This window comes from Pleurodeles waltl, chromosome 4_1 (assembly GCF_031143425.1).
Source record: "Pleurodeles waltl isolate 20211129_DDA chromosome 4_1, aPleWal1.hap1.20221129, whole genome shotgun sequence".
Classification (NCBI taxonomy): domain Eukaryota; kingdom Metazoa; phylum Chordata; class Amphibia; order Caudata; family Salamandridae; genus Pleurodeles; species Pleurodeles waltl.
Window position 1 is genome coordinate 350520364 of NC_090442.1, and position 19715 is coordinate 350540078.

General features: G+C 42.0%; 1 protein-coding gene across 1 annotated transcript in view; it reads left to right on the forward strand.

Moving 5' to 3' along the window:
- RERGL (RERG like) overlaps positions 1-19715 on the forward strand; it is a 240867-nt gene that overhangs the window by 188864 nt on the left and 32288 nt on the right. Inside the window, exon 4 of the mRNA XM_069228484.1 lies at positions 14099-14247. Within this exon, the coding sequence (XP_069084585.1) occupies positions 14099-14247 (149 nt within the window). The remainder of the gene's footprint in view (positions 1-14098; positions 14248-19715) is intronic.

Genomic DNA, 19715 nt, shown 5'->3' on the forward strand with positions numbered 1-19715 from the left:
CACTTTAAGGTAGGGTGGGGGATGGTAATGGTAGTACATAATGAACACTTGTGGCTTTTAAACAAGAAAAACTGACTGTGAATGTATCTGTGAGCAATGTCCAGGATGGACCGAAATGCATCAGATTCTGTATTGCTGCACGGGTATGAAAACTCATGGAGAAATATTAATGCAGATTTATCTACAACATTCCGACACAAGGTTGTTAGTGTGGGGCAACAGAATGTTCAATAGAGAGTGGCATGATCCTGCCACAAGAGGAGTGTACCCCATGAATATCAAAGTGCGCCGAAGTACGAACGTCAATATATATATACACATATATATATATATATATATATATATATATATATATATATATATATATATATATATACTGTATATATATACACACACACAATCCAAATTATCCTGTGCCCACTGGTAGCTTGGCACTGAGCAGTCAGGTTTAACTTAGAAGGCAATGTGTAAAGTATTTTTGCAATAAATCATACAGTAGCACAGTGAAACACCACAAACATACACCACACAGGTTTAGAAAAAATATCTGAATAAAATAAGGTAAGAACAGCAAACATCTAATAAGCACAAGTTGAAATATCACTTTACAAATGTTTAAAAGAGTCTTAATCTTTGAAATAAACAGTTGTCTCTTTGTTCCACACAGTGCATAAAAAAATAACGACGCATGGAGACCGCAGAGGAGATGTGTGAAAAAAATATGGTGGCACGTCGATTTCTCTGGCGCGGCACAGGGTTTGTGTTGTTTTGTGGCATGCAGTCTTTGTTCCCCTCTATGATGAGGGGTATTTTGACACCCAGAGGCACTGCGGGGAAAGATCCTTGATGCTCTGGAAAAAGGAATGGGTGCTGCGTCGATCCAGTAGGTGATGCTGCAAATTTTCCATCGCAAGGCAGGTGGTGCATCAAACCTCCACTCTGGAAGTCGTGCTGCGTTGTTCCGTTCATCTGTGCGGCGATTTCTCGGTCACAATGCAGGCTTTGGGTCAATTCTAGCAGGCGGTGCATTGATTTTCGATGCACAAGGAGTTTCCTGAAGAGAAGAAGTCCTTTGGGCCCTGAGACTTCAGAAAACAGGTGGCACGCTCAATCCAAGCCATTGGAGGACACTTTTGGGGAAGGCAGAGTCCTTCTCAGCAAAGCAGTCCAGATGAGCCCTCCGGGCAGCTAGGCAGTTCCTCTTGACGTGTTGTAGGTGTAGGTCTAGAAGTTTCTGAGTTGGTGGGGTCAGAGATCCAGTTTACATACCTAAAAATGCCTTTGAAGTGGGGGAGACTTCAGAGAGTGTTTTGAAGTGCACACATTCCCCTTTCAGTGCTGTCCAATGTGGGCAGCCCACTAGCCTTTGAAATGTAAGTGTCAGACCCTCCACCCTTCCAGCCCAGGAAGACCAAATCAATATTCAGAGGAGTGCAGGTGTGACTGGGTGTCCTATATTATATTTGTGGTTGTCTGGGTGAAATGCACAAGGGAGCTGTCAACCAGTCCAGACATTGATTGGAGACAGACTGTAAGGCACAGGTGTTTTTTTAGTGATCACTTTCTAAAAGTGGCATTTCTAAAATAGTAATATAAAATCCAACCTCACCAATAAGCATGGGTTTTTATTACCATACTAATTTTGATCTGGTTACCCCCTTTAAATCAGACTCTACCACTCAAAAAGTATATGAGGGCAGTCCTAATGCTAGTCTATGAAAGAAGCAGGCCTCATAGTAGTGGAAAATTAATTTAGGAGTTTTTCACTACCAGGACATATAAAACACATATGTACATGTCCTGCCTTTTACCTACACTGCACCCAGCCCTTTGGGTTACCTAGTTCATACCTTAGGGATGACATATATGGAGTAAATGGGGAGTTAAAGGCTTGGTAAGTGCTTTTAGATGCCAAGTCGAAGTGGCAGTGAAACTGCACACACCGGCTGTGCAATGGCAGGCCTGAGACATGGTTAAGGAGCTAATTACGTGGGTGGCACAATAGTAACATTTAATTTACAGGCACATGTAGTGCACTTTACTAGGGACTTATTGGGGCAATTGGGGATGAACCAATGTTACCATGTTTAAGGGAGAGATCATATGCACTTTAGCAGTGGTAAAGTGCACAGAGTCCTAAAACCAGCAAAAACAGTGACAGAAAAATGCAGGGAGGCAGGCAAAAGTATATATATATATATATATATATATATATATATATATATATATATATATATGTGTGTGTGTTAGAAATGGGGTCTTTGGTTGACAGTCAGGTTACCCCCTGTTCAAGCAAGGACCCTCACTCTAGTCAGGGTAAAAGAGAATCACTCTCAGCTATAACACCTGCTTATCCCCTTGGTACCTTGGCAGAGAAGTAGGCTTAACTTCAGAGTGCTAGGTGTGAAGTATTTGTACCAACACACACAGTAACTTAAGGAAAACACTACAAAATGACACAACACCAGTTTAGAACAATAGGAAATATTTATCTAAACAAAACAAGACCAAAACGCCAAAAATCCGACATACACAAGTTAAGTTATGATTTTTTAAAGATTAAACTAAAAAATACTGCTTAGAAACACAAAATGCTTCGATGAGGTGTTAACACGGTGTCGCAACGGAACCGTTCCCAACAATCTGACACCAGTGGCTCCGGACACGGAGTCGCGTAGACCCCAAGGTACAGTACTTTGCTGAAGAAATTAAAATGAGCCGATGCGCGAAGTTGGGGATCACGGCATCGGTCACAACATAGTGCGCCGACTTCCATGGAGTCGCAGACTTCGGCGGGGCTGCAGCGATGTCGGGCCTGCGAAGGTCATCGTGTTCCAGCGAAGATCACGGATTCTGGTGCAGGCGGCTTCACCAGATTCAGCAGCGGCGCCGGTCCGAAGTCGATTTCCTTGAATTTCCACCAGCTTTCCTTCCAGAGGCCCAGGGACTGGATAGGGCATTGGGAAACATCCTTTATGACGAAGTTTTAATAACGAAGTTGTGGTTAACGAAAGCGCAACAACGCTTTTTGTAACCACGATTCCGTTATTTTGTGCTTTAACTACGTATGTTCCGAACAACGAACATGAGTGGTTAAGGTACAAAGAAGGGAGTCGGCTAAGGAGGAAAGACGGTTTAGGTTTTGGGGTGGGGTTGGGGGGTTGGGGTGAGGGATGTAGGATCAATGGTGCCTATTACTAATGCTTTTATCAGGAATGCCTTTACAACGAAATATCGTTGTTAAGGCATTTGTGGTAAAGGTATTAGTAGTAACAACGAGGTCGGTGTTCCGACCTCATTGTTAAGGCACTATTTGTTTCGGAAGTTGGTGTTCCGTCGTATAACCTAGGGCATCACTTGTCAAAGCAGGAGTCTCTCCGGAGACTCCAGGTGCTGGCAGAGAGGTTCCTCTTGTTTCCAGAAGTGTTCTAAAGTCTGTGGTTTTGGGTGCCCTTCTTATACCCAATTTCTCCTTTGAAGTAGGCCTACTTCAAAGCAAAGTCTCTTGTGAATGTAAAATCCTGCCTTGCCCAGGCCAGGCCCCAGACACTCACCAGGGGATTGGAGACTGTATTGTGTGAGGGCATGCACAGCCCTCCCAGGTGTGAGTGACCACTCCTCCCCTTCCTCCTAGCACAGATGGCTCATCAGGGTATGCAGGCTTCACCCCAGCTCCCTTTGTGTCACTGTCTAGTGTGAGGTGCAAACAGCCCAACTGTCAAACTGACCCAGACAGGGAATCCACAAACAGGCAGTGTAACAGAAATGGTATAAGCAAGAAAACACACAATCTTAAAATCAACTTTACTAAAAGATGTATTTTTAAATTGTGAGCTCAGAGACCCCAAACTCCACATGTCCATCCACTCCCAAAGGGAATCTACACTTTAATCAGATTTAAAGGTAGCCCCCATGTTAACCTATGAGAGGGACAGGCCTTGCAACAGTGAAAAACTAATTTAGCAATAATTCACTGTCAGGACATATAAAACACATTATTATATGTCCTAACTTAACCATACACTGCACCCTGCCCTTGGGGCTACCTAGGGCCTACCTTAGGGGTGCCTTACATGTAAGAAAAGGAAAGGTTTAGGCCTGGCAAGTGGGTACACTTCCCAAGTTGAATTTACAGTTAAAACTGCACACCCAGACACTGCAATGGCAGGTCTGAGACATGATTACAGAGCTACTTATGTGGGTGGCACAACCAGTGCTGCAAGCCCACTAGTAGCATTTGATTTACAGGCCCTGGCACCTCCAGTGCACTTACTAGTAAATCACATATACCGATCATGCATAAGCCAATTACATACACATTTAATAAAGGAGCACTTGCACTTTAGCACTTGTTAGCAGTGGTAAAGTGCCCAGAGTAACACAATCAGCAAAATCAGAGTCCAGCTCAGATCAACAACCTGGGGAACAGAGGCAAAAGGTTAAGGGAGACCACGCCAAGGATGAAAAGTATATATATATATATATATGTATAATTAAGCATGATGAAAGTAGTTAGAATTGTAACCTTCTCTATGAATGTGGCTCACTTATTTATGTTCATATGTATGTATGTATTTATGTCTTGCATTGACATATGTAAGCATACTTATTTTTGGGAGGATCATTATAGTGTAAAACCTGGCTACAAAGCAATGAACTGCAGTGCACAAGTGGAAGAATGCAATGATTGAATCTACTGAAGAAGCAGCAGTTATGTGAAAAGGTGGTTTCTGCAAAGGAGGGGTTGTTGAAGGGTGTGCATCCTGCAGTTCTTGGAGCACACACAGGTTACACCTTGGCCTTCTTGTTGGGGACAGTGGGGAGTGTGGGAGGAAACATTGGAGTGGGAGGAGCTAGGCTAGGGAATGACTACACGAATATGGCTAGTCATTTATTTACAGAGCACTTCAGATGCTTCAAGTAACCAGTAGATCCTGAAGTGACAAGCTGTTGTCTGAGGAGTAAGGACTTTAGCTGGTTCCTGAAGTGAAGCATAGATGGTGCTTCATAGATTTCCAATGAGATTAACTCCCAAACACTTGAAGCATAATAAGCAACAACCTGGCATCTGGTCTTGCCCTTCCTGTGTTTCCCTGATTCCAGGCCATATCTAATGCCACTCACACTGCAAAGAGTTGGAATATCTTAATCTTGGATGTCAGTGATGGAGGGTTCCATTGATGACTTCCTGCTAGATAATTCAGCGGGATTTTAAGGTGATATGTGCAGGGAAAGCTACTGGGTCAACTTTTTGACAGCAGAATGTATTATTTTGTATTACCACTGGATGTCGAAGCTCATTATATGAAGAAGGCAAGGTGTATGTTTTTTCAAGCTGTAAAATGATAAATTAAATGTACAAATAGGCAGTGTACCATGGATGATAGCAGTCTGACAACTGTGAGAAATTGGGTCTATATTTGGCAGAGGCAAGCACCCTGCCAAGGCGGGACCACAATCTTAGTCAGGGTACGTCAGATACACACCCTAAATTATCCTGTGCTCACCGTTTAGTAGCTTGGCACAGAGCTGTCATTCTTAACTTAAGAGGCAATGTGTAAAGTATTTGTGCAACACTTAAATTACAGTAATCCAGAGAAAACACCACAGAAAGACTTCACACCAGAGTAATAAAATGGGAAACATTTATCTAACCAAAAGAAGACCAAAATGGCAAAACTCCAATCAATACATTCCCAATCAATACATCAGGAGATATGCAATTTTTAAAGTTAATAGTACATTCTCGTAGGGAATCACAGTGCTCACAGAGTAAGTGGGTGCTCGCTTTAAGGGAACTACTGTAATGTTCTTAGGGGTGAGTGCAGGAAGGCACTCGAGTCTATGGGCTTCGTCGCAGTCCCCTGAGTGGTTCATGGGTCTCAATACCACTTATTCAACACAATTCAGGGCAATCAAAAGTGGCCATGTGGGGCCTTGCTGGGTGGGACTATGCCCAGCAGTTCAATGTATACAAGGTGGTCCAGGGCTGACATCACCACAGTGCCCCATTATCAGGCAACCCTTTGGCTTCTATGGGCCGGCTTTCTTCAGTGCTGTTTTGTTATCACTGAAAAGGCGATAAAGAGCTACACCTGCTGGTTTCACTAAGGCGCAGGGTTGCTTCTTTCTCAGAGACAAAGGAGTGATCAACATACGCTGTGCCAGGAAAGTGATGAAGCTTTGCACATGCACTGGAGTTACAGAGGCGAAGGAGTGCTGTTTTCAAGGAGACAAAGGAGCGTGGCACACATGCTGGGGTAGAAAAACAATAGTTTACCACACAAGGGACTTGGTTCCCCCAGAGCGGAGCACAGGTCCTTGTGAGAAAAGCTTCTGCAGGAAAAAAAAGAAATGAGAGGCACATAGTGAAGTGTTTGATGTCCCTGAGATGTTGGGGAGAACAGGGAGCAAGCTAGCAAGCCCTTGGAGTTCTGAGGTGAAGAAGAGGTTGTAGAGGGCATGTTCAGTCCTCCCTTACTGCAGAGGTAGCAGGCAACAGGCCACCACAGCAGAGCAGTCTGGTCTAGACCTCAAAGTGAACTAGTTTGGTTGGGTTTAGGGTCCAGTACTTATACCCAAAAAGGCCTTTGATGTGTCAAAAGAGTCCTCTGAAGTGCACAAGGGTCCCTTTCATTTTAGCTATGTCTGCCAGGCTATCTGTGAGGGGTAAACAGTCCTTTGTGTGGCAACAGGACAACACCTACTGAAGTGTGTCAACCCTTCCCCTTACCTCTGCCCAGGAAGACCCATCAGTATGCAGATTAATGCAGATGAGAGTCCTGTGTTTGTGGCTTTCTATAGGAAATTGACAAAGTGTAGCTATACTCTAGCACAGCCCAGACATGTATTTGGAGCTAGGCTAAGGCACAGAAAGGTTAAAGTGAGAAAATGCTCTTTCTAAAAGGGACATTTTTCTACTTACAATTTAAAATCTGACTTCATCATGAGTTGTGATTTTAAATTGCGAGCCAGAGACACCAAACTCCAATTTGTATCTTCTTCAAATTGGAAATTACACTTAAAAAAGATGTTTTAAGGCAATCCAATGTTAAAGTACGGGAGAGATAGGCCTTGCGTCAGTGGAAAATGAATTTAAGAGTTTTTCACTAGTTTAGTTTAGTTTAGAAGTTTGTAGAGCGCATGGCTACCCGAAGGCCTCCAAACGCTATAGCGGAAGCAGAACAACAAGGAGGCAACTTATGCTATGAACAGAAGGGTCTTCAAATTCTTACAAAAGGATATTTCTTGACTATCCTGGTGGAGCTCCAATGGAAGGAAATTCCAGAGATTTGAGGCTCTAAATGCTAAAGATCGACCGCCCCATCTTCCTTTCTTAATCCGTGGAACGTTAATTAGGGAGGCCATCGAGGATCTAGGAGCCCTTTGAGGGATTTAGGGCATTGCAATCTGTTTAAAGAAGGCCGAACCCTTATTATGCAGAGCTCTGTACAAAGTGCAGAGGGCCTTGAAGTTGATCCATTGTTCCACAGGCAGCCAAAGGGAAACTAAAGCAGGTTTTGCGGATAGGGGTCTATGAATCTTCATAAGAAGGCATGCTGCGGCATTCTTCACCACCTCAAGTCTTTTTGGTACATATCGAGGTTAACTCAGATAGAGGATATTTTCATAGTCCAGGCATGAAATTATGAGAGCCTGAGTGATTAGTCTTTTGGCTTGAAAAGGAAGTATCTTAAAGACTTTTCTAAGACGTCTTAATAGACTAAAACAGGTGGCTGGCAGCTTTTTAGATTGATAGTCCAAAGTCAAGTGGGAGTCCAACCAAAAACCCAAGGACTTTATGTTGTCGCTTGGTGGAGGCGAGCCTTCCAACCCATCAGGGAGCAGAGAAGGGTATATGAATGGGTCATAATTACCGCCCAGCATGACTCCAGTTTTTTCTTTGTTTTGCTTAAGTTTACAGCTGGCCATCCATCTAGCTACTGCTTGAAGGCAGGGTGTCAGGTTGGGTTGACCTGTCTTAGAGATGGTTGAGAATGAGAAGACCAGTTGTATATCGTTAGCATAGGAAACCAGTGACAAGCCTTAGGGTTCCACAATCTCAGCCATTGGGGACATAAAGATATTAAACAATGTGGGGATGAGAGAGGAGACCTCGGGCACGGCACAGCTGAGAGGAAGGCTCTTAGAAAAAAAGGAGTGATCAAGAACTTGAAAGGTTCTATACCTCAAAAAGGAGGAGACCGATTTCAAAGAGCACCCCTTAATGCCTGCATGGAAAATTCTATGAAGCAGAGTGTTTTGATCTATGGTGTCAAAAGCAGAACTTAGGTCCAATAGAATGATAGCGGCAGCGCCTCCTAAATTCAGTCGTCATCGAACACCTTGCCAGAAGGGCAGTCTCGGTACTATGTTGGGGTCTAAAGCCCATTTGAGTATGATGAAGGATCTTGTGTTCTTCAAGAAAACCCATAGATGTCTTTTGGCATGTTTTTCAATCAGTTTAGCTGCTATAGGCAACAGAGAAATTGGTATATAGTTACTCAGTAGGGCTGTATCTAGATGAGGCTTTTTAAGTAAAGGTTTAATGATAGCAGGTTTCCAGTGTGACGGAATAAGGCCTGTTATTAAAGACTCGTAAAGAGCCTTAGTCAGAGCAGGAGCAATCATGGCTGAGCCTATTACCAAAATGTGAGGAGGGGCAGGGTCCAAAAGAGATCCTGTTCTTATAATGTCTAACAAGTTTGTTAATGATTCCTCCATAAGAGGTGGAAAATCTAATAGAGGATCTCTGGGGTTTAGAATCTGAGCCTGGTCCGCAAGGTCGTCATTCTGGGTGGTCATATCTGAAAATGCTAAATAGATGTCTAGAATTTTCTTTTGAAAGAAACAGGCCAAATTATTGCTATGCTCCTTGGAGGCTTAAGTGAGACAGGTATGAGAGGGCACTCAAATGATTTCATTAAATAATGAGAAGATTTATTTGGGAGAGTTGGAGGACTGATATATCTGAGATGCATAATATGATGACTGTGTGGCTTTAATTTCTGTATGGGAATGTCTAACTGCCTTCCTATATCCGTTTTCCGCAGACATATCATACTTTTTCCTGCACTTTCTTTCAAGGCATTTACACTCCTTTTATTAGCAGCAATAGCTGAGGAGTGAACCATGGTTATTGTTTATGGCCTGCATCTCGGTTGATAGTTTTTATTGGTAGTACAGAGTCTAAAGAAAATGGAGATCCATTTGTTGAATTGTGTCCACTGAACTTAGGGTGAAATTAAGGAGAATGGCTCTAGTGTTCTCAAGGGCAGAGGTCCAATCCTTGCAAATTAGCTTAGACCAGTGCTGAACAGATAACTTGTTTGCTAGCCGACCTGTGTCAGCAGCAGTATTGGGTATCATATGCCTAATTAAAAAGTGATTGGACCATGACAGAGAAAGGGGTGTCCGAGCTCAAAGTTCGGAGATGTTGCTGAACACAAGGTCGAGCATATGACCATTGGTATGTGTGGGGCCATTAATCATCTGTGTGTGACCTAGCGCCGGAAGGTCTGTAAGTAGTGTTTTAGATGTGGCATTACTTGGTTCGGCTACAGTAATATTAAAATCGCTGAGAATAATAAAGTTATAGATACTACCAACTAGATCAGCGATTTGTTCAGGAAAAGCTTGAATAACATAATGTGAGGGCTGGGGGCGGTAAATAAGAGCCCCTGAGAATGTGGATGTAGGGTTCACTGCTAGGGAGAAGGATGTGCTTTCACAGGCAGGAATTATCAGAGATCGAGAGAGACATTTATTATAGTCCTTAAAGATAATGGCAGTCCCCCCGCCCCTTGTATGTGCCCTATCTAATCGGTTTATTGAGTACCTATGAGGCAGGACAAAGGTGACATACAGGGAGAATTCCTCCCAGAGCCAAGTTTCTGTCAGAAATCAAACTTCTCAGGCATAGTCACTCAACAGTAAATAGATATACATTTTGTGGATGGGTAGGAATCAGCAATTGGCTAAAAGGGACCTGTCAACTCACCCATTGTACTTCCTTCGGGCTGCACGACTACAATCTGAGGAGTCCATAAGCAGTTGTTGAAGACACAATGTGGGAGACCAGGGTCAAAAGATTGCTGGCAGCAGTTCAAAACAGGCGTTCTGAGGCAAGGAGTAGACTAGCTGAAAATGTCATTACATCTAGGCCGGAGGGGGCAGCATCTCTGGCCCCTGGTCCCAGCTGGGCGTGGATGGGCTTGTCTCTGGCGCACTTTAGGCACTACCTGGAAAAGTTAAGCTAAAAAGTACACATCCAATTTTTTAATCATACTGCACCCAGCCCTTGGAGCTAACCAGGGCCTGTCTTAGGGGTGACTTATAAGTAATAAAAAGGAAGGTATGGGCCTGTGTACATTTGCCAGGTTGAAATGCCATTTTAAAACTGTACAAACTGGCTCTACAGTCGCAGGCCTGAGGCATGTTTGAAGGCTACTGTAGTGGGTGGCACAATCAGTGCTGCAGGCCCACTAGTAGGATTTAACTTACATGCCCTGGGCACACCTACTAGACTTTACTAGGGACCTACAATTAAATATGCCAATTTTGGATAAGCTAATGTTTCCGGCGTGTTCATGCTGGCGGTCAAAACACTGACCGCCAGCGACCCCGGAACCCCGCCAGCCACATGATGAACATTCCTGTAAGCCGGTGGACGGAAACATTGTTTCTGCCCGCCGGCTCACAGAAAGGCTTGGTCGGGACATTGACGGCGGCTCCACATGGAGCCGCAGTCACTGCCTCTGTGCGGCAGGTGCAATTGTACCTGTCGCGCAGATCACTGCCCGAAAATCAGGCAGTGACCTGTGTGACTGGGATCTGCACCTTGGCCCCAGCACTCAGGGGCACCACTCCGCCAGCCTTTTCCTGGTGGGAGATCCCACCAGGAAAAGGCTGGCAGGAAATGAAACATAATCCGCAGGGTAGCACAGCTACCCTTCGGATGGTGTTTAAACCTGCTGCCAGGCTGCCTGGTGGTGGGTGATGGCTGCCGCTGGTGGCCGTCACCGTGTACATTATATGGCGGTTTGGCCCGCCATGATCATAATGAGGGCCTGAGTCAGGAGGACAGAAGGCAAATATTTAGGGGAAACCACACCAGAGATGTCAGGTCTAACAAAAACCCACCAGAAAAAACTACTCCTCTTTGGCAGAAATTTCATATTTAATACATGCCTATACAAGACATCCAATGGATGAGACCCCAGAGAGGAAGGAAACTCTTACAAAAGCAGTTAGCAGAAAACATGGAAAGATAATATTAAATTAAATTCTGCTTCACAAAAGAAATCATAGAAGAAACTGCTACACATCTGGGCATTAACATCATACAAACATGCATTGTACCATGCCAGGAAATGAACAACATTGCAAAAGACATAATTAAAATGTTTTTTTTTCAGAAGTTGTAACATGCTTCTCACGTTCTGCATGCTAGGAGAGGTCAACTACAGATGAATACAAGGACTCTGATACTGGAACATTTCTTCACTAGGTGAAGCACAGCAGAATGTGCACCTTACAGCAAGGAGGCACGTCCCTCAATCACTCATTACCACCTTCCTGTGATGAGAACACTTATGGCCTAAGGACATGATGGAAGACATCTAGCCATGCTACAATTACTAGGATACAGAGTAGAAACTGTAGCACACACTGATACACAGTTGGGAAAATCATTAGGCATTCAAACATCACTTATTGGACCTGCAGAAGTGAATTGCACAGAAGAGCGCCACAAGGAGACACAGAGGAGAAAAATCAAAGTTGCTTTAAGGTTAGAGTGCACCTGTGTCATTTTCATTGCATTCCTTGGCACGCGCCTCTTGAATCAGCATGACCAGCTGTGCTGCAGATGCATGACATCACATCATACTAAGACATTTGAACCTTCTAAACCTTGCATTTACTAAATTGTCAATGTTGTGCTGAGACGCACGATGTTTCTCACTCCTGCTGCGTTATGCCCACTAAAAACCTTTATCAAGAATATATGATTTGTTATCTATGTCTACCCACACTCCAGAAACTCTAGATCTGTGACCTTATTGCAAAAGCCAGGGCATGTAGTGGAGAGGCTAGTTTCTCCAGAGACGTACACCAGCCAGGTGTGTTATGTCATGGAAAGGACATTTTCTGCCATATAGCCTTGGTATCCCTGGAGTGGGATGGGGAGGGGACCCAGAGAAGGGCCATAGTTAGTTCCCAGATGCCCATAGACTGCATTATTGGGTCTTGTTTAGTTTGTTAAATTAAGTTCTGTTTTTCTGACCTCATGTGGGATCCTTTTTGTGTGGTGTTTTCCCTATTTTACCATTTGAAGTGATGCTCAAATACTTTACACATTGCCTTCAAGTTAAACCTGACTGCTCTATGACAAACTACCAGAGGGTGAGCACAGATTCATTTGGGGTTTGTTTGTGCCTTAGCCTGTAAGAATTGTGGTTGATGCTTGACCAGGGCTCACACCCCAGCCAACGAGCAACCTAATTTCTCACAGTAGTGCAGCAACTAATTTTGCTGTACAGTGTTGAACAATAGGGGAAATAACACAGCAGCAAGCAGGCTGCTTAACACTACTCACACATCTTTTATCATTAGTTAAAAGGTGTGCAGGTGATGTTTAGCATAGATTTTCTTCTCGAGGAGTAGCCTTCCATTATGAAAAGTACTATGCTTAGATTAAATTCAACACATTTGTCACACTGCAACACACTTACATATGGGAAAAGCGTGGTGAAATTAAACAATTTCTTCAACTTAACACCTATCTTAAAGAGGTGTTATATTTTGGCACAAAGCTATGTCTACAATTGCCAATAGAAAGGGTATTTCAGCACACCTCATGGGTGGCCGCTTATGAATACCCTTGTAGGACCCGTGGGATGCCTTTATGACTCAAAGTAGCTCAGAGTAGCACTGTTAAGTACATACTACATCAGCACTTTGTGCTGGTTTGGATCATTTTTTGTGTCTTTGCACCTGCGCAAGGCGTAGATAAATCTGCCCTACGATGTCATTTGATTGGGCTCACATTTTCGTTACTGCAGTCAAGGTTACCGATTTCCACAAGTTAAGTCCATGACTGCTGAAGAATGCATTTGCCACATAAGTGATGGTTATTGCAGTTGGTTGTATTTGTGGCCCATACATGCCAAAAAGCTCATTGTGCTGCGCTATTTCTCACTATAGCAACAAACCACTCTAGCCTCTTTAGTTTGCTCCGCAGTATTAATGCATTTCTCATACTGTCAGACACACTGTAAACTTTGCCCTTGAGGAATTTTCATTTGGCTGTGTCGTCAAATAAATGCAGCTGAATTGACTTGAAAACCTAGATTTAGTAAAAAAAAAAAAAACTTTTTATATATAAACACAAACTAACCTTGCCTCTGCCCCAAAGCTGATGGGAGCTGTTTTTGATTCAGCCACTTTCAGGACAGCAAACCATGATGTCCCGGGTCTAATGGAAGTTTTTGCTTTTTATATGTGTGCTGCACTCTGAAGCACACATATAAAGAGAAACAAAACATGAATGATTGTTTATGTGCAGGAAGGAGTCCTTTCCTGCACATAAACAATCATTCAAAAATTAGGATTTTGTACTTCTAGGTGTCCTGCATCATGCAGCACACATAGAAGTGCCAAATCACCATTGTAGAGAAACCTTCCTGCATATAAACAATAACACACCCACACCCCTCAACGCAGACAATCTGGCACTATGGTGCAAGGATGCCTGTGTTGGTGCTGGCAGGTAAATTTAGGGCCAGCGCAAGGGGAAACACAGATTACAAAAATACAGTGCAGTCTCATGGATCAAAAGTGGCATGGCACTGCAAATGTTGTCGCAGTGTTGCGCTGCACCACTTTTTTGTAATTCTGGGCCGCAGTATATGGTACAAGGCTCGCAACATAGCATATTCGCAACCATCTCATGCGTTTTTGAGAATTCAGTTATGTGCAGCCAAAAAATTAGCAGTATGTTAGTGAAAAGCTGATTTATTTGTTAAGAACTTTGATATATTTCATTATGATGACTTCGATGCGTTTTATATTAAATAATGATGTGGTTGTCTTCCAGCAAAGCAAAGGAAAGCTGTCCTTCACTGACGAGCTGCTCTGGCCTGATGGGGTTGTGGTTGTGTATGACATCAGTGACCGGTCATCGTTTGTATATGCAAAGGCCCTGATTTACAGAATGCGGGAAACTAACCTGAGAGCTTGCAAACGGTAAATAGCAAAACTGTTCAATCCTGAAAACTGTAAACGTTAAATGAAAACGACAAAGCAAGCTAAAACTGTAGATAGTATGTGAAACCAAGACAGCATATGACTAACTGCAGAAAAAAAATACTAGAAGACCTTTGCGGCCAAGATTAATAAACAACCCCATAGCACACAATCGAGAATTAAAAGAAAATCAGCAATTGTGTAGGTTCCTGCAGCTTCACAGAATCTTTCCCATAGTTTCGTATACTTTACTGAGTCCCCATAATTCTGCTAGTTACAATTCATATCTAAATCCGACTTTTCAAATGTATTGGCAGTTTACAGAAATAGAAAGTATTTGAACCCGTGTGTAAATAGAGAGCAAGCTTCTTCTCACACGTATTTCCCCCGTGTGATCAGATATCAAAGTAGTTCTTGGTTGGAAATTAAACATACATTGCATTTTATACATTGTTTTGACTCCATCCCCCAGTCTGAATATACTTATGTTGCTTCACTTTCTATAGATTATGTGACAAAACTGCTTATGTTCTCGTTAAGCATTTTACCATTTCCATCTTCTGTTTCACTGCTGAAAAAATAAAACAAATGGTAATTAATGTTCCGAAAACACATTCGGACAGAACTCCTATGTGCATTGATTTTTACCTGCAATAGCTTTCTCCATTTGTTCATGAAATCACAAAAAGGTTTTTCTCTCTTCGAGTGCTTACGGAAGCACAAGAGCACTTGCTAATTAAATAATAGCGACAGATCTGCACAACCGAATACTTTTCTTGTTCACTAGTTCTATAAATCATCAATTGTAATCCGAACAATCTGTCCATTTCTTTCAGTCTCTGAGAAAGTGTGTATTATTGTTTTGTTGCCACCTGTGTAAGGTACATTCAAAAGCCATCAGAATGAACACCGATGTTTGTCAATTGTAATTTTAGAGCACCATTTGAGGGCAAACAGCATCATCACTTTGGCTATAGTTAGGATTGTTTAGTCACTTGTTTCTTCGACTTTCTAGTATTTGTCTCACTGATCATTTTGGGTCATTTGTGAAGCAAAAAGAAGAACATGCACTTCCTTCTAAACAATGCCTTTCTGGAAAATATTTTACTCTTTATTTCATTTTAAGACTGAAAATGAAAAAAACCTCCTGATCCTCAGCCCCTTATTTTTCTCCCAAGCTCCCTATCGTCCTGCTTGCAGAAGTGTTTTCTTTATCTGTCTTGTTCTGTCACCCAGTCTTTCACGTTCTCTTCCTTTTTCTCTCTTTTCCTCTGTTTCTTTTTCTCTCAGTCTGTTTATTTTTATCTGTTTCTCTTTAGCTCTCACTTTCTCTATCTGTCACTCTCTGTCTCCCAATTGTTATTGCTACATATACTATTAAAAAAAGAAAACCTAAGGAAGGCATTATTATGGGGACTGTCACTTGTTTCAGCTGATGCTGGGATTTAATTGAATATCTTTCTATGGCTCCAACTGTGTGGAGGTAACTGGTGCCTGCAGTTTTAGCCGGTCTGTGTTCATTCAAACCAAAAATGAAAGAAATTGGTAATTTTTAGGCTCTCAAGACAGTCCAGTATTGGTTTGACAGACTCAGACTGCTACAATTACTATCTTAATAGCACTGCTTTGTCCACTCCTTGATATGTCTACTAAATTAAAAAGAAACCTCTTTAACATCTGCATCTGTGCTGTCTATGTTATTGTGTTAAACAATTATTTTCTTACTTGGAAAGTCATATCTGCTTTCACACTTTAATGATAAAAAGAATACGTCCCTCCGTCTATTTCCAGTTTCAGGCACTTTGCAATATCAGTGCAGAGCCTGGAGGTAAAACTCTTGAATGAATAATAAGCTAAGTAGAAGAGGTTTAGTTTCAGCCTAAAAGCTGCGCTGAGATCTTTCTTGTTTTGTGACTACTTGGCATGGATGCTGTGTCTTCCTGGGTCCTATAAATCTGAAGATTTTTTAGAACTGCCATCTTTTAGGAGCCTGCGTTTTAACACACTATAAATGTCTGCCTTCCCTTCTGAAGCTCGCAGAGAGGTACGTTTTTCTGCCAGAACAAAGTCTGAATGTTACTTTCTGAGCTTTCTGAACTGTGTCCAACTGTGTACCCGATCTCTTTTAAACCTTCTCCCAGTTCCACGTAATGTACCTCCAAACAAATGCCTGTTTCGCTGTCTTCTGTGTATTTTCTTTCAGAGTTGTACAGACTGTGATCCATTCTCACATGGTTTCATTAATTAGGGGCTGAAAATAAAGATTAGCATTACGGACGAGGGTTACGGTTTAGGTTTGTGTATCGAGTGTGGTAAGAGTTAGAGGCTGGGTTAGGACAAGTGATGGGGTGAGAGTAAGGACTATGGCTAAGATTTAATGTAAGAATGAGAGATGTTTTTAGGAGAAAGGAGGGATTAGAGGGAGGTTATGATTAGTGTTAAGTAAACTTTTAAGTGCCATGTTTAGAGTACTGTCATTCTATTGAATAAACTCAACTTACTTTGAGGCCAATTATTATTCTCTGTGGGTGGTGTCGATGTATACAATCAAACTCATCTGGCATCCTTGTACCTGATATCTAGAGTATTCCTAAATACTCCTGTATACCTCTGATAGAGCGGTCCGTACTAATAATTTTACCTGTATTTGGACGCTCTTTAGGCCGATTAATCTTTTGACTAAGTGGAACTCTCCGTACTCTATATCGATCAATTTCCTTAAATCAATAATCAATAACGAACATAAGCAATACCTTGATCAACATAACACTTAACAATTAATCCAGAATACATTTCGGCGAACCCTGACCTTTCAGTCAGGAATAACCACACCAGTTTATTCAAAGTTAGTGAATTTATTTCCCTATATTAACAAAGCTAGCACAATATAGATGTGTCTCAACATCAGATGATAAACATAAATGAACATTAATAGCTGTCCGTAGCGGCGAAACAGGTGCAATCTATGTAGCATTTGAATCACAAGGCATTCGATAATAGCAATGCAAATCACTAATACGATAATCTGTAATGAACTAATGGCATACATTTAGTCAGCCTAACAAGGTCTCAAATTGCATCGTGCAACAAAAGGAATCCTCATCTAACCCAAATTAGCATCGGCATGTGGGACTTCATGCAAAAACAATTTAGCAACATTAATTTAGAAAAACTCCTAGCTAGGGATTTTATCAAAATCAGCAGTTGGTTACCTAAAAGAAACACAATGCAATTTTACAATTTCCTTTCATATTTACCAATTACGATCAGCATACAAGGAAGTCTTCGTCTCACAGGTACAGTTCTTCGGTCAGCATGGGTACCGTTTCGATCGGCATGGGACGGGGCTAAGGGGCAGGGGTGGACGGGGCAATTGCCTCACGGCGGCAAAGTAAAACTACTACTTCATGCAAAGGGACAAATCAAAGTTAAAGTCTCTAGGGCAAGAATCATTTAAGGTCTCTTTCTCTCGATTAGAGAAAGCATCAAAGTCTCTTTCAAAATGGCGTCGCAGCAAAGTGGGCCATAATAGCTGCAATGCCCTGCAAAATGGCGGGTATCGAGCTGGTAATGGCTGCAATGGCCGTAATGGCTGCCTTCTTCTCGTGCACCTGGTTTAAATAGACAACAGTTCAAATCCAGTAGGGTCTTCCATTGGAGGGTTCATAGGTTAGCTTCAAATTGTCCAATCAAAAACGACAGTTCTCAAGCTTTTACTTAAGCATACATTATCCTTGGAGATGGGTACGCAAGTTGCAACATTTTATACCAATTAACTCACTTTCAGAGCCTCCATTGTCCGCACCTGCAGATCGACCTTGGAGTAAAGAGAAATATGCCAGGCTGGCACGAAACCTTAAGATAAGCATGTGAACGATCTCAGTGGAAAAGTACAGCTTCAAGCAAAAATACACGTTTATTAGCACATTGGAAAAATACGAGCATCTAAACCGTGAGACCAGGCTACTAGGCCAAAGCCTCCGCTAAAGTAATGCTAAGCTAAAGCATTTCAAACAAGCAAATCATAGCACACGTTTATAATTATGTCGGATTAGTGCAATTCTAATACATCACGTTATATAAAGCACGCTTATAAATGTTTGGCAAACTACTCTGAGGGCACATTTTGTCCCCGTACAATCTTTATTAGTTCAGTTAAAGTCACACATGATTATTCCACACTACGTTTATGCGTTAATAAATGTAAAACCTTCATTTTCTGCTTCATCACCTCTTATACCTCTTACAACATGCAATGTTGCTGCATTTAATCCATCATCCAAAGAAAAAGCAAGCCTTCCTCCTACACTCTGAGTGATGCGTTGTTAAAAAACAACTGCACCTATATTTCAATAATTTAGGTTTGGACGACTCCATTTATGCAGTTGACATTTTGTTTAATGAAAATATTCAAAAGGTTTAGTTGTTGCTACTTTGTCATTCTGCTGTAATTCAAGCTGACCACAAGGGAAGAAGCCTGACGTTTCTAGAGGCTGATTGCAGTGCATTGTTTGCTTTGCATTGGTGGCCACACCCTCTGTGCAGCAAATTATTCATTCGTCCTTCGCTGCTCTATAGTGTGTCCAGTTAGATCAACATTGGTTGTCATATCAATTTTAAAGGGGCAGGAGTCGTCTATGTGCTTCATTGTCCATAAAATCAAATGCAAGGATTGAAGGCCTGAAATGGACATCAATTGCAAGGGCGGCATTAACTATGTGCCAGGGCTGGAACATATTTTGCCTAAAGAAACAGAAATAAATGGCCACAAAGATGTGTCACAATGTGAACTGGATACTATAGGAGTAGTGAGTGGTTTAGGAGGCTAATGTCTGATCACGTTAAAGCAAAAGCTGGCACGTGCACAGTGTTAGGTGTCTGAAGAGAGCTTTCACTTGGCAAATTAACTCTACATACCCTTGGCATTTAGCAATCCTTCCATGCTTAGTGACAGCAGAAGTAAACCAGAAGCAATTGTGCATCAACTAACGGGCCGCAAAGAAGTAAAAGTGGTCTTTACTTCCTTTTTGCCCTTATGGTTTGAAAACACGACAACTGCGTGCACCGCAACTAACAATGATAACGTGTGCATTTTTACATTTCATTTGTAAAGTACCTTTGTGAATCTAGCCCTTTATCTTCTGCTGATTTAGAAAATTGTCGAACTTTCATTAAGACATATATATTTTTGAACAAACACAAGCTTTAAATTAATAATTCAGATTCGTGAGCATTTTGACAATTTTCACACACTTTGACAAGAAAGAAATGATTTCCGCATTGTAGGGTACTTGTTCTTAGCTTCGAAGGCATACTCATATTTAAAAGAAGACATATATCTGGTTCTTTGCAACACACTTTGTTTTACAATAGCAACAATAGTTTGAATTTACTTTGCCATTAAAAACTACACAATTGGGATGTTGCTAAACAAAAATGTGTGCATATGTTCACGTGAGGTTGAAGGT